The 23,630-nt window shown below is 48.1% G+C and overlaps 2 protein-coding genes across 5 annotated transcripts in view; one reads left to right on the plus strand and one right to left on the minus strand.

The window, feature by feature from the left end:
• The first annotated feature begins 45 nt into the window (after positions 1–45).
• Positions 46–23,630, plus strand: part of PEX1 (peroxisomal biogenesis factor 1) — a 53,984-nt gene continuing 30,399 nt past the window's right edge. For 3 of the 4 annotated variants that reach the window (XM_040431180.1, XM_040431182.1, XM_040431181.1), the window contains exons 1-7: positions 46–232; positions 3,150–3,290; positions 16,712–16,795; positions 18,030–18,144; positions 19,490–20,187; positions 22,064–22,183; positions 22,603–22,726. In XM_040431180.1, coding sequence (XP_040287114.1) covers positions 110–232; positions 3,150–3,290; positions 16,712–16,795; positions 18,030–18,144; positions 19,490–20,187; positions 22,064–22,183; positions 22,603–22,726 — 1,405 coding nt within the window. In that variant the 5' untranslated portion in view covers positions 46–109. The remainder of the gene's footprint in view (positions 233–3,149; positions 3,291–16,711; positions 16,796–18,029; positions 18,145–19,489; positions 20,188–22,063; positions 22,184–22,602; positions 22,727–23,630) is intronic. The other variant, XM_040431183.1, reaches the window with a different exon arrangement.
• On the minus strand, positions 8,716–11,934 carry LOC121000623 (E3 ubiquitin-protein ligase UHRF1-like). The gene has a single exon (XM_040431185.1). The coding sequence runs from the start codon at positions 11,741–11,743 to the stop codon at positions 9,470–9,472; it is 2,274 nt and encodes a 757-aa protein (XP_040287119.1). The 5' UTR covers positions 11,744–11,934; the 3' UTR covers positions 8,716–9,469.

The raw sequence follows: 23,630 nt of genomic DNA on the forward strand, positions 1-23,630 counted from the left end.
TGTAAGCTGCTATCCCCCCCCCCCCTTCTCGATAGAATGCGGTGTCCCAGTAGCGGTGTGTTCCCCTGCACACTTGGAATGATGTTGTGATCCGGAGCCGCTGCGGGGAATGCTGGGAGGGGGGATCACGGGGGCTGCCGCTGCTGCTGCTGTCACCCTGACCTTAACCGGCGCTAAGGATGCGTTTCTGCGCCTGGCCCCCGAGCTCAGGGCACAGCTGCGCCTGGAACAGGTGAGACATCCGCCGTGTATGGAGGGGCCACACGTACATCTTTATATCCAGGTGTTTCTGGTTTCCAACTGTTGCAGTATGACAACACCCAGCATCCTGCTGTCAGGACCTGCTGGGGGTTGTAGTTTTGCAATAGCTGTAGATCTAGGGTTTGTGACTAATTGATAAAATGACTGCAAATGAGCACTTAAAGGGGTGTTCCGGTTGTTTGAAGTCATCGGTTATTTTTTTGGGTGGGAATCCTGCCGCTGGGTCCTCCGTATCCCGTGGAGCCCCCCCAAAATGAGCGGAACAGCGCTCCGCTATCTCTGGAACTCCCATAGAAAGGAATGGATTGGCAGCACGCATGTCTGACTGGTGGGGTTCTCAGCGGTAGGACCCCCACCAGTCTAATAGTTATCCCCTGTGCTGCAGATAGGGGATCATTTAAAACAGTTGGAATACCCATCAAAGGGGTTAACCCAAGATTAGTGTTGAGCGAACTTGTGTTTTAAGTTTGGCATCTAAAGTTCGGGTTATCGAAGAATCGCGTTATGGTCCGTGGTAGCGGAATCCATAACGCGATTGTTCGATAACCCGAACTTTAGACGCCGAACTTAAAACACAAGTTCGCTCAACACTACCCAAGATCAATGCTTTTTCCCCTGTCCAACCATGGGGGCCCTCATCGATCCTGATAACAGGGGTCTTGTGTATGAATGAAGCCGTAGTTGTTCATTCGTGCTTTGTCTATGGGACTGACGGAAACACACGAGGTGGTGTTCCCCATCTTGGACATTGGCATGTGCCCACAATGTCTGATAGGTGCGCATGCGCGGCCACCCTCCATTCATTCCTCAGAGTGCCGAAAATAGCCGATCACTGAGCCCCATAGAAGTGAACGGAAGCGGCGGTGGCCGCTGAGGTGGGACGTGCACACAAACAGCCGGTCTGCAACATACAGGCACCGGTCGTGTGTAGAGATGAGCGAACTTCTGTTTTAAGTTCGGCGTCTAAAGTTCGGCTTCCGGTTAGCGGAGGATCCCGATATGGATTCCGAATTCCGTTGTGGTCCGTGGTAGCGGAATCAATAATGGCCATTGTGCGTTCCGTATCACGGATGTGTACACATTGACTTGAATACCACAAGATATGTGCCGGTGCCTGTATATTGCAGACCCGCTGTTTGTGGTCCGCAATACGGGCACGGGGCACACACGCACGAGTCCCATTGGTGGATAGTATCGGTGATGAGTGTGGGTCTTTGTACAACCAAAGGGGAAATCCAGCCATAATGATCCGAGGCACTGCTCACTGCTTCTGGGTTATCGGAGAACTTTCTGCAGTGACTGTGCACAGAGCCTTTTTTTTTATTGCGTTTCCCCTTTCAGTCTGAATCTGCAGTGTTCTCCGCCACCTTGTGTGTGAGCGATAAAGCTGGGTCAAAATGTTTTTGTCTCCATTTCATTGCAGCAGCGATGCCCCCCCCCCCCCCCCCGGTACGTGAGCTCCGTGGTGTAACTCCACACGATAATAGAACCTTTGCTCCTGGAGAACACAGTGATGTTAATGAGTAATGGCGTTCAGAGGCGTCCAGACTGGGGGAGGGTCCTGCACCTATACCCCTAGGGAAACCAAAGCTGATACGGTGTATGTCGCTGTGATCTGGGGGATGTCCGCATCTGTGCGTCCGTTCAATATGTCCTATTTGTGTCTCTTTTATGGACAAGGATAAGACAGTTCTATAGAGGGAAGGACGTTTTGTAAAATGCGGAATGCACATGGCCAGTACCATGTTTTGCGGATCCGCAATTTGCAGACAGCAAAACCGGCTATGGCAGTGTGCATAAGCCCTTAAGGGGGTTTACCCCGATTTTCATACTGATGGCTTATCCTCAGGCTAGGTCATCAATATCCTATCAGTGGGGGGCGCACCGGCCGATCAGCTCTATGAAGAGGCTGCGGAGCTCCGTGAGCACCAAGGTCTCTTCCTACGCCAGTCACATTACGTTCATCGGCAACATGGCGCAGTTGCGACTCTCCCGAGAATATTTCTTTTTTTTTTATTCTTCTTCATGCAAATCAGTGCAGTGAGAGGAAAGCTGAGAAGGCAGAGGGATTAGGGCCCACCCCTCGGTTTATAAGGGGTAGGTGATATCGAGACGGGTGTGTGCTGTGCCGACGGATGAGCTTAAAGGGGTTGTCCCACGCAAAATATTCTGCAGCTTTTAAAGCAGCGCCTGAGGCAGTCAGCTAGTTCTTTATCTTCTTCCATATACCTTCTGTCTTTTGTTTTTAATTTGGTAATTCCTTGTTTTAGTTTCCTTTTTTCATTTATGTATCTGAAGAATGTCTCATCGCCTTTTTTCCCTGACTGAGCCAATTTCTCTTCTGCCTGTGCTTTAGAAGCTCTTATAACTTGCTTGGCCTCTCTGCCTAATCTTATAAATTTGCCTGTCATCCTCGTTTTGTTTTTATAATTACTAAATGCTATCTTTTCGTTTTTAATGATTTTGGCCACTTCTGAGTACCATAGTGGTCTCTTCCTTTTTTTTGCTACTGACAAGCGTAATGTAATTATCTGTTGCCTTCAATAGTGCCACTCTTAAGTAGTCCCATTTCTCCTGGACTCCATTGAAACTGTTCCAGTCTGATCGCCTGCAGCATTCCTTGTACTTGCTGTAGATTTCAGTCTTCATGTGCCCGGACTGAGGATTGTCTGACCTGGCTTCCATTGTACCCACCTCTCGGCAGTACCCTGCCTTTACGGCAGACAACTCCAGTAAAGTTCAGAGGAGGTGAATTACGTTTTTAAAACTAGAAATAAATCGGCGCAGGTTTTTGGGCTTCCCAGGGATTTTCAGGTTTGCACCCCTGCTTCCACCACAGCAGGTCACATTTTGCTAGCCATCTCTATTCATTGTAATCTCTCTTCCAGGGCTGCGCGGTGGAAGTGACATGGGACGAGCAGCCGGTTTACCTCGGCTGGATGGAGAGCCGCAGCAGAAATGCAGACTACACGGCGGTGGAACTCAGCAGACAAATGGCAGAGAAACTGGGCCTTGTGGACGGACAGCAGGTAGTCGCCGTGTAGTCCAGAGCTGGTCTCCAACCTGTGGCTCTTCACGTGTTGTCGTAACTACAACCCTCAGCATGCACGGTGTATGAGGGCATGCTGGGAGTTATAGTTTTTACAACACATGGAGAGCCACAGGTTGTGAACTAGTGCTCTGGGGGGGGGGGGTGTATGTTCGTCGTTACAATACTCTATGGCCCAAATTTATCGTGGCTGCTACTGAATTCTGGTGTAATTTGGCGCATTTAAAATGTTTATGCTGCAAACAAGCCAAAAAGAACTGACCCCTGACCATCCGTTTCCTCCAGCAGGAATCCCCTGCACATTGGAATACAACTACATCCAAAACACCATAAAGGATAACCGTTCCCAGCATTTCACTTTTTTAACCCTTCCCACAGCTCCCTAGCATGCTTACAGTTAATAAAAACGTTACCTCTGGCATCAATCCTGGACTTATAAAGATCGTTTTTGAGGGTTCTATAGGTCCAGGATTGATGCCAGAGGTAATGTTTTTATTAACTGTAAGCATGCTAGGGAGCTGTGGGAAGGGTTAAAAAAGTGAAATGCTGGTGACAGACTCCCTTTAAAGGATAACTGTCACATTTAGACCCTAATTTCAATTTTCATATATGTAGTTACTAATAACATGATATTCCGGAATCAGTTACTATTAGACTGACTTACCCCATATTTAAGGAGGACCTTTCACCGATCCTGACATTGTGAACTAAGTATACAGACATGGAGAGCGGCGCCCGGGGATCTCACTGCACTTACTATTATCCCCGGGCGCCGCTCCGTTCTCCCGCTGTGCCCTCCGGTCACTAAGTTATGGTAGGCGGAGTCTGCCCTTGTTCTGCTGTAGCGCTGGCCAATCGCAGCGCAGAGCTCACAGCCTGGGAGGTTCTTTTCTCCCAGGCTGTGAGCTCTGCGCTGCGATTGGCCAGCGCTACAGCAGAACAAGGGCAGACTCCGCCTACCATAACTTAGGGACTGGAATCTCCACCTACCATAACTTAGTGACCGAAGATACCGGAGGGCATAGCGGGAGAACGGAGCGGCGCCCGGGGATAATAGTAAGTGCAGTGAGATCTCCGGGCGCCGCTGTATATGTCTGTATACTTAGTTCACAATGTCAGGATCGGTGAAAGGTCCTCTTTAATAAGATTCAGCCCTTAGCAACCAGTCTGCATAAAACTGCAATTTCACTATTCAGTTAAGATGGCTGCCACTGCCCTCACCCTGAGGCTAATCCCACCTGCCCTCACTAGCCAGTAACAATAGCCCCCCAAAAGTGTCAGTAACCAGAGCCGCCCCCCCCCCCGAAAGGGTTAATCTCCTGCAGCACAAAGGGGTCCTCTTACTACATGTTGCTTTCAAATATACACTGAGCAGATGGCAGATCTCCCTTCCCTGCTCTGCTCCAACTCTGCCTTCTCCAGCTCTGCTGAGTAAGGGAGCGTCTGCCAAGCGCAGGGACAGGGAGAAGTGCACACAGCCCAGGCACTGTTATCAGCTGCTGGGGAGGACCTGGCTTTAATCATTTACTTACAGTCCCTGGCTGTCAGTAATCTGACCTTGCACGCTGAGTGCTTCTGCGTCCTTCAACAGATAGACGGACCATGCCTAGAAACCCTATTTTAAGCACAGGTAAAAGTAGGCAGTACAGGGAACAAAAATGTGGAATTAAGGGGTAATTGAATACACAGTGAAAAGTTTGAAGAGTTACCAAGGTGATATTAATCACCACAATCCAATAATCCCCCAAAAAAAAAAAAACAGTTATACTTTAAGGCCCCTTTTAGACGAGCGAGTGTCACGCTTTGGACTCGCAACGTAGCACCCCTGTAACCCCTACAGTACTGGATAACACTGATATAATAATGCTATGTGACTCCGGCAGTGCTGGATGTTGGGGCGACTCTGCAGCGTGACACTCGCTCTTCTGAAAGGGGCCTTAGGCTACCTGCACAGAGGCACGGTTAGACTTGCAGAAATTCCAAACAAAAATCTGCATGTGTTACTTGTGGATTTGATGCAATTTTGCTGCAGATGAAAAGGCTGAAATCCACACCAAAAATTCATATGCTGCAGATTGCAACATTTACACGGATGAAAAAAAAAAAAAAAAAAGCCTACATGAGATTTATCTAATCTCAAACTTTGCAGATACTGTATTACGCTGCAGGTTTTTTCACATGAGAATCCAAATGGAAAAGCTGTGAGTAATCTGCACTGTGTGCAGGCAGCCTTAGGTCTCATAAGAGGGCATGGCAAATGATAGTTATTGGAGTGTGGAGACCCCCATAATTGTTAGAAAAAAAAAATATATATATATATATATACGGTAGTCGTCCCTTTGTGCCTGGGTCCCACACTGATAAAGCAGCTTAAGTCTGAGCACTAATGGTACACATTCCCCATCATTGGCCCATATAAAGGTGCTACCAGTCACCCACTGAAAGCGTAAACACTCATTCATCAGGTGAAATAACAGATTGTGCTGTGTGAACAGAGATCTGTTGCCCAGAAGCATCAGCAGCAGCCATCGCTCATCCCAATGTAGTGGAGGTGATTGTAAGTGCAACTCCCATCTCCTTCTCCAGCGCATGTAGATGCGCCATTAGGCTACATTCACACGACCAGTGTTTTGCACCGATAACGCCCCGTGTGCGTTCTGCAATTTGCCATCATAGAAAATGCCTACTCTTGTTTGCAATTGTGGACAAGAATAGGACATGCTCTATCGATCTTGCGGGGCTGCAGAACGGAACTACAGGTGCGGACAGTACACTGTGTGCTTTCCGCATCTTTTTTGGCCCTATTGAAATGAATGGGTCCGCACCCGTTCTGCAAAATTGTGGACCCATTTATACGGTGGTGTGAATGAGCCCTTAGACTCCCACCACTACTGTATGAAGACAGAAATGTGTAGTCACCCACAGACGCCCCACCACACAGTAGTAATCCTTCACACTTCCATAGAGAACATGAACTGTTTTGTATCTCGCATAAAAGGAAGATAAATTACAACGTCATGAATGCAAGAGAGTGTATTTATCGCAAAAGAACCAAAATATATAGAAGTGTACAGACAGAGCTAAAGAATCAACAAAACTAAGAAATAAGTGTCCAACCTGATTGAGAGATCAGTGACGACTGGCACCGGGATTATAATTATACCATTGTATTTAGTGTGGCAGAAACAGGAGAACCGTGCCCGAAACTGCCAATGATTAAATCATAACTGGAAATGGTCATTACAGTTTATATAACTTACAAAACATTGGATATGAGAGGAAGGCAAGGAGAAGGACTGCAGTGTCAGGAGTAAGGGCTCTTTCACACGAGCGGATGCCGTGCGTGTAATCCGCTGCGTGAATGAGAGCCAAGCCCCGCTCCGGACAGCAGAGACACGGAGCAGTAACATGATTGATAATGCTCCGTGCCTCTCGATCTTTTTGCTACAAAATCGCAGTGACAACTTTATCTCACTGTGATTTTGTAGTAAAAAGGTCACAGAGCGGCACGGAGCATTATCAATCATGTTAATGCTCCGTGTCTATGCTGTCCGGAGCGGGGCTTGGCTGTCTTTCACGCAGCGGATCCGCTTGTGTGAAAGAGCCCCAAGTGTAAGCTGGCTGCGGGACTCAATGTACCAGCAGTTATTTAGCCTAGCTGCCCCCATACTAGAATAGCTTATCCTGAATGTTTATTTAAAGGGGGTTTTCTGAAACTTTCATATCAATGACCTATCCTCTGGATCGGTCATCAGTATCTGATTGGTGGGGGTCCGAGACCCGGGGACCCCCTGCTGATCAGCTATTTGAGAAGGCATTGGCTCTAGCAGTAGCGCCACAGCCTTCTCTCAGCTTTCCGTAGGTCATGTGACATCACGTTCATCGGTCACATGACCTAGGCACGGCTCAGCCTCATTGAAGTGAATGGGGTTGAGCGCAATACCAAGCACGGTCACTATGCAATGTACGGCGCTGTGATTGGTGAGCTGAGGGAAGGTCACGGAGCCCCGATGCCTTCTCAAACAGCCGAGTGTCGGAACCCCGCCGATCAGATACTGATGACCTATCCTGGGGATAGGTTTGAGAGATCAGTGATGGCTGGCACTAGGATGATAATCATACCATGGTATTCTGTGTGACCATGTCCAGAATGGACAGTATAAAAGTCTTGGAAAACCCCTTTAAGACTGAAGACTTGCACATTGTAGATTGCAGCACATGAAGCACAAGGTGTACACAGTGATGGGTTCTGCCATCTAGTTTGGACCTATAGTGCAGTCCTCAGGGCACCATTACTAGCAGATGATGTAATTGTACCTGGTGCTTAGCAGCCTGTAATACTTGCACATAACATGTGGTCTTATGAGAATGCTTAGGTACACAACTTTTAGGGTTTGGTCAGATTTCCTGATGCAGTTTTGGAAGACCATGACTGGATAATAAAAGGAGAGAAGGTATAAAGGACTGATACTACAGTTTCTGGACTCCGTCCTGGTTTTAGAAACTATATCGGCAACCTGACCATGTGGCTGTACCCTTAATAATAATAAAAAATAATAATCTGCCATTGTACAATTACCTCTGGAGGATCTGATTTCAATGCATTTAACACTTCTGCAGACCCATAAAGGCCTAAATAGCACAACCTTGCATAAATACAACGGAGACAGGAAAGGTCTGCAAACCCAGCAGAGGGCAGCACAAACAGTAATACATGTTTTCTCCCAGCAATATAGATATCATGTAAGCAAAACGGTCAGTGAAAATGCCGTCTGATCTGCAGCACGTTTTATTCATCAGTGTTCATTCTGGGCTTAGTCTCATTCAGCGACCACTAGCTTTCCCTGAGGCTACGTCCATACAGCACGGTTGTGACACGGCCGGAGATGGCTCTTATTCACCAATGAAGACGGCACCGTTTAGTCAGTCTGCGTTGTTAATGCCTGTGTGGTGTTCAAGGGGGCCGCGCCACCATTAGTAATGCAGAATGACTAAATACTAAAGCTAAGTCATCATTAGTTAAATAGAGCTGACTGCGTCACAACCTCGTACCCCAGGACATTGCCGCCAGTCAGTAAGTACGACCAACTGGACCCCCCCCCCCCCCCCAAAAAAAAAACGGACAGGGACTTCAAGCTATGACTAAAGATGAGCAAATTTCTGCTTATGAAATTAGTTCACACTTCGTTTGTTGAAGGTGAATGCGTTATGGATTCAGTCACCACAGACCATAACGCAATTCTATGACTGAATGCCTTTAGAGGCCTTCAGTCATAATAGAAGCCTATGGGCTGCAAAATGGATCCGTCCCGTTATGCAGAGGACTCCCCTGCATAACAGAAGGATACGTTTTGCATCCCATAGACTTCTATTATGACTGAAGGCCTCTAAAGGCATTGTCATAGAATTGCGTTATGGTCAGTGGTGACGGAATCCATAACGCAATTCACCTTCAACAAACAAAGCGTGAACAAATGTCAAAATATGACATTCGCTCATCTCTAGTTATAATGAATCTTTTCACACAAACCTGTATTTCTACGTCGCTCCTCTATCAGACACAGGTTCTCTTTTAACAGCAGCACTGGAAGTATTCACCCCCCTGATTCTAACTGGAATATTAACATGTCAACCTCTAGGAACCCACTGACTGAAAATGAAGGGGCAGGAGCTCTACACCTTTAATTGCTCCCGTGGACAGCAGTGCTCCTGTGCAGAGCCCTGTAGCAGTGTGGCATCTAAGCTGGCTGCAGGTCCCCGGATGGCGGGGGTACAACAGACTGGGACGTAGCATTAAACCAGCTCTGCTGTCTTTGTTTTCAAGATGATTGGAAGTCCCAGAGGTCACCCCCCATCGTGATGGCATATCCCAGCAATATGAGATAGGAATACCCCTGTAATATGGGACTTGGTCTCAGATGTCCATGTCTTCAAGATGCAGATTTGATGTCTATCCCAGGATTAGAGAACCGCACATGGAGAGCGTAGCCTCACACCCACATACAGGTAGACACAGGGGCATGCTAGTAGGTTGTCATTTCAGAGTTCCTGAGATGAATGGAGCGTCCATTGTGGCCTCTGATCTCTTATAGGGTCGTAAAAGGACAGAGCGTTATCTGCTCAAAGAAGGGAAAGTAAGACACAGTGACTGAGCAGGAATTACCGTCCCCTCTCGTAGCCGGGGAAGAGCTGGCTGAGAAGGGTCTGCAGGGGCTTGTTCACATGCATGTTGTGGTTTTTGCCCAGGTCGTGCCTGCAGGCCGGACAGTTGTACACGGAGGCTTTGAAGGAGCGGTCGAGGCAGCTCTTGCAGATGTTGTGCAGACACTCGGTGGTGATGGGCTCGTACACCACCTCCTGGCAGCAGATACACAGGAAGGTCTCCTCCACCTTATTGATGAATATTGCACCCTCCTGGAGGTGCGTCATCACTTCATTCCACAACTTGACATTCATCTCGTCTTTTTCAATCAGCTCCTTCTGCTCCGGGGTCAGGTCGTACTCCAGTTCGGTTTTAGTCTTCTTAGGCGTTCCCTCGTCGTCCTCTTTATCATCATCATCATCCTCAATGACCGATTTCCTTTTTCTCTTTCCTTTGACCGGAGTTTCCAGTTCATCCGAATCTATGTTTTCCTTCTCTCTCTCCTTGTTGGCAACGGATTCTAAGTAACCCGCAGGGTACTTCATGGTGAGGCCTAGTTTCTTTGTGCGCTCTTTACCCTCCTTGGTCCATGGTGCCGGCTCTTCATCATCTCTCCTCAGCAGGTAGCGCCAAATGAGGAAGCCGGATTTGCCCTGCTCAGGCCAGTACTTCACCACCTTGTAGATGCCGTCGTACCGGTTGCCGTCCTCTGGGGCGTATTTGCTGTGTTTCCGCCCCTTGGCATTGCGCACAACACGCACGGGTTTACCCGCTTTCCAGTCTTTAGCTTCAGCCCCTTGCTTGTCATTGATGGGGGCACTGCAGTTGAGGGCCAGGGCCCGATTCGTGTTGGTGAGCTTCTGGTCACATGACTGCTCCGCCGTCCGCTTGTTCCCCGAGAGGTCACGACCTCCGCTCCCAGTGTAGGTAAACTCAGTCCCATCGTCGGCATCATCCTCATAACCTCCCGCCAGCACCAAAGAATAGGAGCCATCATTGCTTCTTCCGTGGATGCCGGCCACATGAGGCCGGTGCACCCCCGCCTCGCTGACCTGCACCCTGAACTTCCACATGGTGCCAACGGGTACGCCGGGTATCGGGCCATAGTGATTGGACGGAACAATTGTGCATTCTCTGGAGCGCCCGACACATGCCATGCCTTTACCCCAGTCTCTCTGAGAGGATGAACTGGCAGATGCCATCTTGGCTTTCTTCTTGCTCTCCTTCAGCTTCTCACCGGCCAGCACCACCTCGCTGGTATCGTTCCTACAGTTCGAGCAGTACCAGTCATCAACATCGGGCAGGGCGGACAGTGGAGGGTGAAGACAGTAGATGTGGAAGGCCATGTTGCACTCGTCACACAGCAGCTGCTTCTCAGGGTCCTGTTTGCCCCCGCAGACGTGGCAGGCGCACATGCGGCACTTTGTTTTGGGGTCATCCTTGCAGAGCTTGCACTGTGGACCAGTCTTGGGCTTTTGGGGAGACTCCTTCGGGGGCAGGGTCTCAGCAGGGACTGGGGTACCGGGCAACTCGATTTTAAACACCTCATCCACGAACAGGATTTTGCATTCATCTGTGGCGCCCCCTGTGCCCTCCAGTAACAGCTTGGCGTACAGCTCTTTGCAGGCTTTGCCCTCTTCTTTTCGGAGGATCTCGGCGTCGTACCAGTAGCCCCTCTCCTTGTGGTCATCCGGGTTGTAGTTGACCATGACCACTAGTCCAGCACGCAGGTCCTCCCAGGATAACTTGGTCCTGGCCCGGGGTCTGACATCTTTGCCCGTCAGCTGCACCACCCCCTGATCAGGATAGTCCTCGTACGTTATGTGGTAGATGACGTCATCGGCGGGGGTTCCCTGGGTCACACTGACCACCTCAGCCTCGAACCAGGCGCCCATGTGCAGGTCCCGGGCGTCCACCAGCTCCTTCACCCGGTACAGGCCGCGGGCGGGGGGCTCGGCGGGCGGCTGCTCCTCCTCCGGCCGCAGCTCTTCGGGATCAGTCTCGGACATGTGGGTGTCGTCGGTGTCCTCCGCGGTGACCGGAGCAGGCCCCGGGGGAGGCGGGAGCTGGCGGACCAGCAGCTGCACGATGTCATTGAGGCCAAGGCTGTAATCAAAGAGCGTGTGTCCGTCCTCCATCTGCTTCCCCCGGTAGAAGAGCCGCTGGCGGTCCTGCTCCACCCCGAACACCTCATGGATGCGCTCCCGCAGCTCCTCCACCTTGGTCAGCTTAGACAGGGAGTCAATGCGGTGAGTCTCCCGGCCGTCCATGGTGCGCACCTGGATCCACATGATGGCGGCTGTTCTGTGGCGGTTCCGGTTTTTCTGTGTGACAAACGCGCCTTGACGGTGGAAGCGTGCACCGAACTCCCGCTCTCCTCAGACTGCGCGGTTTATACATTGGCGGGAGTTTGACCCGCCTAGAGCCGATTGGTTAGAGAACAGACAGCGGGGAGGGCCTTACTATACGCAACTCCGCCCCCTTCTCACTGTCGCGCGCTTCCCGCCCTCTGTCACTGTTGCCATGGGTACGTTGCTCAGTATAAATATGGCAGCGCCAGGTCTCTGTCAGAAACATGACGAGGCTGAAGTTGGTTTTTAATTCACATCATTTGTATTTTAATTTTAATTTTCTTTTAAATAATTTTGAGGAAACCTTATCAACAGTAACAGAAAAAGTTGCAGTGTCTGTGCTAAACGTACATCAGTTGAAAGCTACATTAAAATACAAAAGATGGGCACAAAGTGGGCAAGAAAAAAAAAAGTGTGATTTAAGGAATTAAATGAATTCGGGCCAGTGATCTCGCACTGCCAACATACAGTTTGTGACGCCTCACATCACATACAATTGAGGTCAGCCTGGCCTAAACAGGTCCTGAAAACTGGCATCAAAGTGGGCAAACATGCAATTTTCACTGATTTGAATAAGTGATGTTTTTAAGGGGTTAAATGATTTCGGGCCACTGATCTCGCACTGCCAACATACACAGGGTGATGCCCCGCATCAGATATAGTGGAGTTCAGCCTGGCCCAAACAGGTTCTGGGCATAAAAACTGGTCTGCCCACTTTGCCAGTTTTCATGCCCAGAACCTGTTCATGCCAGGCTGAACTCCATTGTATATGATGTGGGGCATCACCCTCTGTATGTTGGCAGTGCGAGATCACTGGACTGAATTCATTTAGGTTACTTTCACACTAGCAGTGGGCTGTTCCGGCGGGTGAACAGCCTGCTGGATCCGTGCTGCCGCTAGGGCACGCGTGCCGCCAGAGGTCCGCTCCGGCCCCATTGACTATAATGGGGAGGGCTGGAGTTCTGGGGGGCAGCCCGGCAAGCATGCCGAAGGTGGCAGGAATAAAACTACGACATGTAGTAATGGGGCCGGAGCGCACCTCCAGCGGCACGCGTGCACGGATCCGGCAATTCCGCCGCTAGTGTGAAACTAGCCTTAATTCCTTAAATCACACTTTTTTTTTTGCCCATCTTTTGTATTTTAATGTCAACTGATGTACGTTAAGCACGGACACTGCAACTTTTTCTGTTACTGTTGATAAGGTTTTCTCTAAATTCTAAAAAAAAATACTAAAAATACAAATGATGTGAATAAGAGACCAACTTCAGCATCGTCAGTACATGTACCTCTCAGTATAATCCACGGGCCGCGTCCCGGTACATTCGCCGCTTGTGTTATCCTCATGACATATTCATAATAAAGGAATACACGGATATTATACGGTCTCAATATTACAAGGGCGTAGCTAAAGGCTCATGGGTCCTGGTGCAAGAGTTCACCTTGGGTCCCCTTTTCTCAGTGGTTTGTGGCCGGGGAGCACATAGCCTTCCTTCTGCCTGAGGAAAAAATTGAAATGGCACCCCAACGCCCTTCCTCTAGAGCATACCTATCTGCTCCCCAGCGCCTGCGTCCCTCAGGATCCCTGCACAGCTGCTGCTGGATCAAAGCATTCGGCGATGGGGCGAGCAGCCAATAGCAGGCCCTGACGGTGACCAGCCTCCGTGGCGTCACGGGCGCCCCCCCCCCAGTATTATTCTGCCTCCATTAGTGTCCCCTAGTATTACTCTGGCTCAGGTAGTGGCCCCCAGTATTAACAATGCCACCATTAGCAGCCTCCAGTATTAATAATGCCCCCATTAGCGGCCTCCAGTATTAATAATGCCCCCATTAGCGGCCTCCAGTATTAATAATGCCCCCATTAGCGGCCTCCAGTATTAATAATGCCCCCATTAGCGGCCTCCAGTATTAATAATGCCCCCATTAGCGGCCTCCAGTATTAATAATGCCCCCATTAGCGGCCTCCAGTATTAATAATGCCCCCATTAGCGGCCTCCAGTATTAATAATGCCCCCCTTCCTTCCCATTCTGCTTGTGCCTCCTCTATTTGATGGCGCTGATGACTGGATGCACAGGACAGGACCTGCGCTCCAGCATGATGACATTTTGCAGGTCCTGCTGCTTTCGGTCACTCACTCCCCGCCTAGCAGAATCGGAGGGGGGTAAAGGCTGTACTAATGAGTGCTCCACAATGGAAGGGCTTATTAGTATTCGTGCCTATCTGGAATCTGAATCTTTTTTTTTTTTTTTTTTTAGGTCCAAAAAATAGGACGCATGGTCCACCCCAGGGGCTAGATCACCTTTTATTTTTCAGAACTCCTTTGGAAAATGAAAGGCGGAATCTGATTTGGTTGCTATAAGCCAGTTTTCTACTTTACACCAGATTTGATAAATCTCCCTCATTGCTTTACATTGAGGCCTAAACCACAAATTGCCCATTGAGAAAAGGTCATCAATATTGAAAGCCCGGAGAACCCCTTTAACGTTTCTGACCTCACACCAGGAGTAAATGTCCACCTTGAGGTGAGCAATCACAGTAAGGTCACCTTTAAACGCGGCAGATTTTCTATGACTTAAAGGGAACCCGTCATCAACTTTATGGTGACCTCACTGAGAGCAGCATAAAATAGTGACAGAAATGCAGATCTCAGCGCTGTGTCATTCCTGAGCTAAAAGTCAGTAGTTCCCGAGAACCAGCATCATAATCATTGCAGCCCAGGCCTTGAGAAGAGTCAAATCTACCTGAGAAGAGTCCTGGTTATTCCTAATCTCCTGCACTCTCGCCCGTCTGCTGATGGTTGGCAGTTCTCTGCTAGAGAGAAAGGGAGAAAACGAGGTATTAGACGGTCAGTCATCAGCAGGAGAGCAGGAATTCCTGAATAACCAGGACTCTTCTCAGGTGGCCGTGACTCTTTTCCAGGCCCAGTCTGCAATGATTGTGATGTTGGCTCTCGGCAACCACTTACTTTTAACTTATAAATGACAGACCTCTGAAATCTACTCACCTGTCTCTACTTTATGCTGCCGTTAGTATGGGCACCATAAAGGTGATGACGGGTTCCCTTTAACACTCAGTCCCATTCCTCTGAATCGGGTTAATTTGAGGGAAAGCACATGGATTTCTCTAAGCATCATTCAGGTGAATGGAACAGATTTTCAGTCGCAGACATTTTTTACAACAAAATCGGAGGAGTGTGAAGGTGCCCTAAAATCCGCTGCGTGGAGCTAAACCGCAGACAGGCTGCTGACCTGCGAGATGTCCACTGGCGCGGTCTGGAAATCTCTGCATGAGCTGCGGCACAGTCTTCCATGGAAAACAATGGGAGGCAGTTTCAGCGCAGATTCAGACAGGTTTTCTGCCACCGAGTCCGCACTGAAACCTGCACCCAAAAAAAACCTCCATCACCAGGTCTGATACTGATGGGAGAGGTCCCAAATCCCGCCACATCAGTTTTGATTACCATCCCTGAGGACCGAGAACATCATCCCCCAGATCTCAGACATGTGTCATTGTGTCCTATCTGCAGTGAAGAGGGGCGTATTGCACATGCGCAGGCAAGTAAGGCTACTTTCACACTCACGTTTGGTGCGGATCCGTCATGGATCTGCACAAACGCATCCGTTCAGATAATACAACCGCATGCATGCGTTCAGAACGGATCCGTTTGTATTATCTGTAACATTGCCAAAACGGATCCGTCTTGAACACCATTGAAAGTCAATGGGCAACGGATCCGTTTTCTATTGTGCCATATTGTGTCAGAGAAAACGGATCCGTCCCCATTGACTTACAAGCGGCGTTTTGGTGTCCGCCTCCAGAGCAGAATGGTGACTGAACGGAGGCAAACTGATGCATTCTGAGCGGATCCTCATCCATTCAGAATGCATTAGGGCAAAACTGATCCGTTTTGGACCGCTTGTGAGATCTCACAAAAGGGAAACCAAAACGCCAGCGTGAAAGTAGCCTAAACCCGGCTTCTCTGCGCATGTGCCAAGAATAGGTATCGCGAGTGTCCTTAGGGACGTCAATCAGAAGTGATGGAGCAGGATTTCTAAGGCCAGCGAGCTTGACTTCAGTTCTCAACGTCTCCACCTCCTTGACTCCAAACAGCTCATTTGCATATGTCGAGAGTGGTGCTTAAAGTGGAATTTTTGCAAAAATAAGCCAATGTAGGACACCATAGGGCACGTGAATAGCAGAGCGGTCAGAGGCTTCCGGTGGACCATAGTTTATGGCTGTCCACCTGTTGCAAAACTACTCCTACAACAGTCAAGGCATGCTAGGAGTTGTAGTTTTGCAACAGCTAAGGCTTCTTTCACACTGGCGTTTTGGCTTTCCGTTTCTGAGATCCGTTCAGGGCTCTCACAAGCGGTCCAAAACGGATCAGTTTAGCCCTAATGCATTCTGAGCGGACGGATCCTTTTCCATTCAGAATGCACCAGTTTGCCTCCGTTCAGTCACCATTCCGCTCTGGAGGCGGACAACAAAATGCTGTCTACAGCGTTTTGCTGTTCTCTGACACAAGAGAAAACGGATCCGTCCCCCATTGACTTTCAATGGTGTTCAAGACGGATCCGTCATGGCTATAGAAGACCTAATACAACTGGATCCGTTCATGACGGATGCATGCGGTTGTATTATTCTAACGGAAGCGTTTTTTTTCAGATCCATGACGGATCCTCAAAAAACGCTAGTGTTAAAGTAGCCTTCAGGAGTCACAGGTTAGAGACAACTGACTTTAGGGGTTTCTGTAATTCCTATATATTGTAATGGAGATAGACCACGGATGGGTGGTCATTTTTCCACCTAGAACTGGGAACAGTCCCTCTAAGTATCAAGGGGAGTCCCAGATGTAGTTATAGGTGTGATTGCTGTACTAACATATCACATTTGGTTTTTCTTCTCTCCAGGTTATCCTCAAGCCGTGCAGCATGGTCCCATCTTGTAAGGAAGTGACAGTTGAACCGCTGTCTGCTGATGACTGGGAAATACTGGTAAAATGCTGGTTTTATTTTTACAGCATCTGCCACTAGGGGGAGCTCACTGCCTACATTTTTATAAAGATCCTATTGAGGTCAATGGGAGGAAAATAAATACATAGTCAGCTGTGCTGGGATTTTATATATATTTATATATCTAGGTCACCATTGTCTGAACAGTGGGGGTCTGACACCCAGGACCCCTGCCGATCAGCTGTTTGAGAAGGCAGCGGTGCTCGCAGTACTGCGGCCTTCTCACAGATTTCCCTAGGCCAAGTGAAGTCACGTTCATCTGTCACATGGCTAGGCGCAGCTCAGCCCCATTGGTTCTGAGCGCAATACCAAGCACAGCCACTATATGATGTACGGCGCTGTGCTTTGTAGGCTGCTAAAAGGCCGTGGCGCTCACAGGAGCCCGGGTGCTTTCTCAAACAGCTGATCAGTGGGGGTCCCGAGTGTAGGGCCCCCACCGATCAGGTACTGATCCAGAGGATAGGTCATCAGTATTAAAATCTTGGAAAGCCCTTTTAAAGAGGACCTGTCACACTGTCTGCTGTAGTAACTACTTGCATCCTCCATGTAATAATAATAATCCTGGAGCATCTACTCTTATTACTACTTGTTGTGCCGTTCCTGTTATTTCTAGTTATGAATGAATTGTCAGCAGTCTGCAGTAAAGGTACAGATGGGTGTTCCCAGTTGGGGGTGTGTCCTTGTACAGTCTGACACCCGCAGCAGTGATTGCACAGAGTCAGACTCACCAGCTAGTGGTAACACCCAGCAGTACCTTTACTGCAGACTGCTGGCAATTTGTTTGTAAACTTCTAGCAGGAATAATAGAGGCATGGCACAGCAAAGAGTCATAAGAACAGAAGCTCCTGAATTGTTACTACCTGGGAATGCAAGTGGTTACTCAAACATGTCAGGAGATGGGACAGATCCTCAGCTTGCGATGAGGCAGGTTTTAGTTTTGAGTGTCCATTCCAAACTCGCTCCCAGTCTTAATTTCCAGTCCAGCCCCCCTTTAAATATAACATGCAGGAAGAATAAATACAGACTGCGGCAGCTCTCTGGCTCTATCACCGGTGAGTGCGGCCGCCGAGTTCCTGCCGGCGCCTATATTTATCTCGGTGACGCAGGAGATTAATAGCCTCCCCATCACTCTGACAACCGCAAGTGCAAAGTCATTGAGTCAGGTCAGATGTATTATATCCCCATAGGCTGGTGACAACCTTCTGTGTATTCCCAGGAGCTGCACGCCGCTGCCCTTGAAATGCATCTCCTGGACCAGATCCGAATAGTTTACCCGAAAGCGGTGTTCCCCGTGTGGGTGGACCTGCACACCTGTATATACATTCAGATAGGTGAGTACTTCTGGTAACGGTAGGTTCACTGTGAGGGTCTCCACGGATTTATCTCTAATGCAACTGAAGAGTCCTATGCGCCCAATGTACAAGCCTAATATATACGGCTGCATGGATGCAGAATCTATGCGTACATGGCGTACATTGCTCATAGACTCTCGCCCTGTATACGGTTCTTTGCGGGTCAACTGTGCTTTTCTAGAGAGGGCAAGAAAAGTACACCAATGTGCCAGCCAGTCGTATTCCAAAACGTGACCCACTTTGGGGTCTTTTATATCCTATGGACACGTTTGGCATGTACATTTGGTGTATGGGCAAGTACGTGCTGTAGAGTGAATAGATGAAGAGCGCTACTTTCTTAGGCTACTTTCACATCTACGTTTTTGCTGGATCCGTCATGGATCAGCAAAAAACGCTTCTGATAGGATAATACAAGCGGCTGCATCCGTTATGAACGGATCCGGTTGTATTATTTCTAAAATAGCCAGGACGGATCCGGCACCAAAACCATTGTAAGTCAATGGGCGCCGGATCTGTTTTCTTTTGTGTCCGAGAAAACGGATCTGTCCTGCATGGGAACACAACTAAGGGTCTATTCACACGTCCGCATCCGCAGTTTTGCGGAACAGTTGCGGACCCATTCATTTTCAATAGGGCCGGAATGTGATTTGCAGATTCGCACTTCCGTTCCGCAAAAAATAGAACATATCCTATTCTTGTCCGCAATTGCGGACAAGAAAAGGCATTTTCTATGAGAGTGCCGGCGATGTGCGGTCTGCAAAATGCGGAACGCACATTGCCGGTGTCCGTGTTTTGCAGATCCGCAATTTGCGGATCCACAAAACGCATACGGACGTGTACATGGACCCTAAAGGGAGCGGAATGCATTCTGGTGCACTCTGTTTCGTTCCGTTTAGTTTTGTCACCATTGACAATGAATTGGGACAAAACTGAAGCTTTATCCGCCGGTATTGAGATCCCATGACGGATCTCAATAGCGGAAAGGGAAACCGCAGATGTGAAAGTAGCCTTAAAGGGGTATTCCTCATGGCATATCGCTAGGATGTCAGATAGGTGTGGGTCCTCAGGGACCTGTTCCTATCTTCAGAATGGGGACCCCTGAAGTGAAGGAGAGAACACTTCGCATCCACGGCCACCTTTCCATTCACCCTATGGGGCTGCAGAAATAGGAGAGCCAGTGCTTGGCTATTTCTGGACTCCCATAGCAGCGAACGGAGGGCGGTCATGCATGCCTGTTCTAGATATAGGTGCGGCTCTCGCCTCTGGGACCCACTGCTATCTGACATCCTAGCAATGTGAAAATTCTTATTTTTTTTATGTTCAGGAGCACTGACACCAGCTGCAAGTTATGGCCGACTGGAGCCCCTGACAGAGTTAATTGTGACTCCGAAGAGCAGAACGTCCGAGAACGTGCCGTCACATTTGCCCCCTTTCAAAAGTGCAGACTGTGACCTTGGGTCCAGAAGAACGACTCAGGGAACCACAAGTAGCAGCGATACCTCGTCGCTCAGAGACATCTCCGAAATTCACACTCCCCAGGCCTCCAGTGTATGGGACTCAATAGTAGATCTCTTTTCATGGGCTCTAGGGAAGAACCCCTCACAGACTCCCGGTGCCAGCGATAGGGACGTGTTTGGAAGGACTTTGCTGAAAAGCGTCAGTCTCGAAGCGATTTTTCGAGTGTCCCGCCGCGTTCCCCCTATTATAAGTAATAGCCAAGCCTTCCTAGACCATACAAATGATAACACGGTCCAGGTGTTTCTGTGGTACCCCGAGCCCCCAGGTTTAATTCCAGACGTAGTCGTGTCCTATGGAACAATTGTAGAAATCCCTTCACCGAAGAGACGGAAAAAGAATAGCAAGGCGAGCGCAGAAGGATCGGAGGGGAAGAAGGAATCAGCTGATGCGGCCGCTGGGATACACGAAGCCGTGGTGAAGATTGTGTGGCACGGGTTTGAAGATATCAAAGATGTCATTGAGTACGACACCAGAAACGGGAACACTCATATTGCAAAAGTTTGGGTCAGTGAGTATATCGATTGTCCGATAATCGTATATAATTGTGTAGCTGATTGATTGGCTGCTTACTTGGCAATTCCCTATAGAATTAGAGGTTATCCAATATCTAAAATATCCCCAGCAATGCCTGGGCCCCTTGTATACATTTTGCTTACCTGCTCCCCGCCACTCTCGTCGCTTCCAATTGCTGCATGGCTGCCGCTGTATGTCGCCGTTGCTCAGATCAAAACATCTCGCAATCTGGGGGAGCAGCCAATAGCAGGCTACAACCGGGACGAGTCCCCTCGAAGCTGGTTACCGTCTCGGCCTGCTGTTGGCTGCTCCCCCCCCATCGCCGGATGTTTTGATCCGAGCGACAGGGAGATGCAGCCGTGCAGGGAACCGAAGCGACACGGGTGTTGGGGAGCAGGTAAGTATAATCCATACAAGGGGCCCGGGCATTACTGGGGATATTTTAGATATCAGATAACTCATCTAACCCTTAGGATACCGGAGGTGTTTTCATATTTGACCTACATCATTCGCCGAATTGAAAAAATATTTTTATATTTTAAAAGTACAGGTGTTTTTTTCGATCACGGTGATACCCATGATGTTTATTTTTTGTTATTTAGGTAATTATTTTTTTATTATACAGAAAGGGAGGTGATTTTAAATGTTTATATTTTTTATATATTGAACATTTTTTATTTTTTTTGTAATGATTTTGAAGCTCGTATTTGAGAGTACAAAATCTATTTTTAAATTTTTAATTTTGAACAATCATGGATTTTTAAAATTCATTTATTACTGACTATTGCTCATCTCCTATGTTGGCCTGCCACGTGGTGGCCAAAATAAGAATTGCAGCTTGAATGCCCTCGGCCTCTTCAGCGAGGCTGAGCGCATTTAAGTCATTTTCAAGCATCCTCATTGGTCACAGAGGATGCCGGTAACAAGCCTGGAATTGTGAGTTTTTGACCCTTTAGATGCCTTGATCTCACGGCATCTAAAGGCTTTAATTACCGCAATCGGCATTATTGCCGGTTGCGATAATTAGCCGTGGGTCTCTGCTGTTTGAAGCAGCAGAGACCTGCCAGCCATGATGCCCGCTGCACATGCGAGCGGGCGCCATGTTTGCCTATTGCTCCAGCGCCGTACATGTACGGTGCTGGCAGTGAAGGGTTTAAGGGGGGTTTTGCACCTATGACACTGGCTGACCTGTTGCATGTTTGCTTGGCAGCTGAAGGCATCTGTGTTGGTGCCATGTTCATATGTGCCCGCATGATGTTATAATATATGCAAATGAGCCTCTAGGAGCAACAGGGGCGTTACTGTTACACCTAGAGGCTCAGCTCTCTCTGCAACTGCTGCGCCGTCTGCATTTTTATTGACAGTCAGGCATTGCAAAACGTCATCACACCTGCCCTGTCAATCAAAGTGCAGACGGCGCAGCAGTTGCAGAGAGAGCTGAGCCTCTAGGTGTAATGGCCACGCCTCAGTTGCTCCTAGAGACTCATTTGCATTTCTTAAAAACATAATTTCTTGTCAGTAATACGGCCACATATGAACATGGGACCCACACAGATGCCTTCAGCTGCCAAGTGCACATGTAACAGGTTTCATAGGTACAAATCTGCTGACAAAGAGATGTCTAGACCCTACATGCATTTTTAGAGAGACCCTCTTGGTGGATTTTCTCAAAAGCTAACATACTAACATAAGCAAGCAGAGCTGCAGGGTACAGTATGGGGGAAGGAGAGAGCAGCGGGGATGAGAACAGATGTGGATTTCAGACTGAGTGATCGATTATCGGTCTTGTGTCCGCTCTCCTGTCATATTATGTCACCACTGTCTGCTTGATCATTATATCATTTTCCTGAATATTATCTTTATGCAGATTCCAGAGAGGTTAAGAAAGAGCTTGAATATTAACATTTCTTCAGCTGTCAGGATACAGTCATTAGAAGCACAGCCCAAAATCCCGTCATCGATCGTGCTGCAACCGAAGCAGCGCTTGGTGAGTGACTGGAGCATATCTGTACATAGAAATGAAGTGCACGCTTCTCACCGTTTTTGATGGGCCAAAGTCAGGTTATTATTGATATGATAAAAAAACAATTATGGAATTTTAAAATATACTCTTTGTATCACTTCCTCATTGTTTTCAAGATCTCTGGTTGCTGTCATTCAATGAGAACCTTTTATTGTTCTCTTCCGGGTCATGTGATGGACGCGCGGTTACATGGCTTGTTACAGCGCAGTTATCACATGACCTGGACAGATTTTTATCCGCTAGAAGCGAGCACTACAGGTTGCTATGGAATAACGGCAAGCAGAGATCTTGAGTACTGCGAGGAATCGATTCTGAAAGTAAATTGGAAAATTGTATAACGCTTCATTACACAGACTGAAATCCGCTCTTGCTTTTCTCTGAAGGACAAGGACGTTGCAGCGGAGGATGTAAAGGCTGCGTTCGGAGCGTGGCTGCAGTCGCACAGTACCTCCTCCTCGCCTTGGATTTCAGGGAAAACGGATACCGCACAACTTTCTCTGGGTGAAGGTAAGTGATGGGAGGACGTGTCTCTACTGACATAAATACTTGTAACTTTCTGTTCGGTGTCATGAGACCTTTGATAATTGATTATTGTCATTTCTTGGGCCCATGTAAGGGTCAGAGAAGGCTCCTCTGCAAAACATTTTTGGGGGCCCCTTTCTCCAGGGCATGCGGTGCCATTTAACCCCTTAGTGACCACTAATACGCCTTTTTGCTGACATAAACAAAGGGGGGTTTTAGCTAAACAGCTTGCTTTAATCAATCATTACATGTACTAAAAACTATAAGTTGTCCTGCAAAAAATAAGACCTCATACAAGGACATTGACGAATAAACAAAAAAGTTATAGCTCTTGGAATGCAATTTTTTTTAAAAAAAAATGTGTGTGGTCACTAAGGGGTTAATACCTTCACACAATTCCCAGATAATACTGCTAAGCAGTGCACAATTATGACAGGATTACAATGTTCCAATAATACTGCCATACAGTGCGCAAAATATCGTTGGAGTGTGCCTAAATAATACAACATACAGTGCCCAAATAATGCCACCATACATTGGTCAAATAATACTGCAGTACAGTGCCCAAATAATACCATCATAAAATGCTCAACTAAAACCCACAGTGCCCAAATAATACTGCATATACTGCCTAAATAATGCCTCCATACAGTGTCCAAATAATAGCAGTATAGAGTATCCAAATACAATTACCACAGTTTGCCTAAATATTACCTCCATACAGTGTCCAAATAATATTGCATACAGTGCTCAAATAATGCCGACATACGGTGTCCACATAACACCACCATACAATGTTTAAATAATACCTATATAAAATGTCCAAATAATACTAATACCAGTATACACTATCCAAATCATGCCATCAGAGTGCCTAAATAATGCCGCC

Source organism: Bufo bufo, chromosome 5 (genome assembly GCF_905171765.1).
Source record: "Bufo bufo chromosome 5, aBufBuf1.1, whole genome shotgun sequence".
NCBI lineage: Eukaryota > Metazoa > Chordata > Amphibia > Anura > Bufonidae > Bufo > Bufo bufo.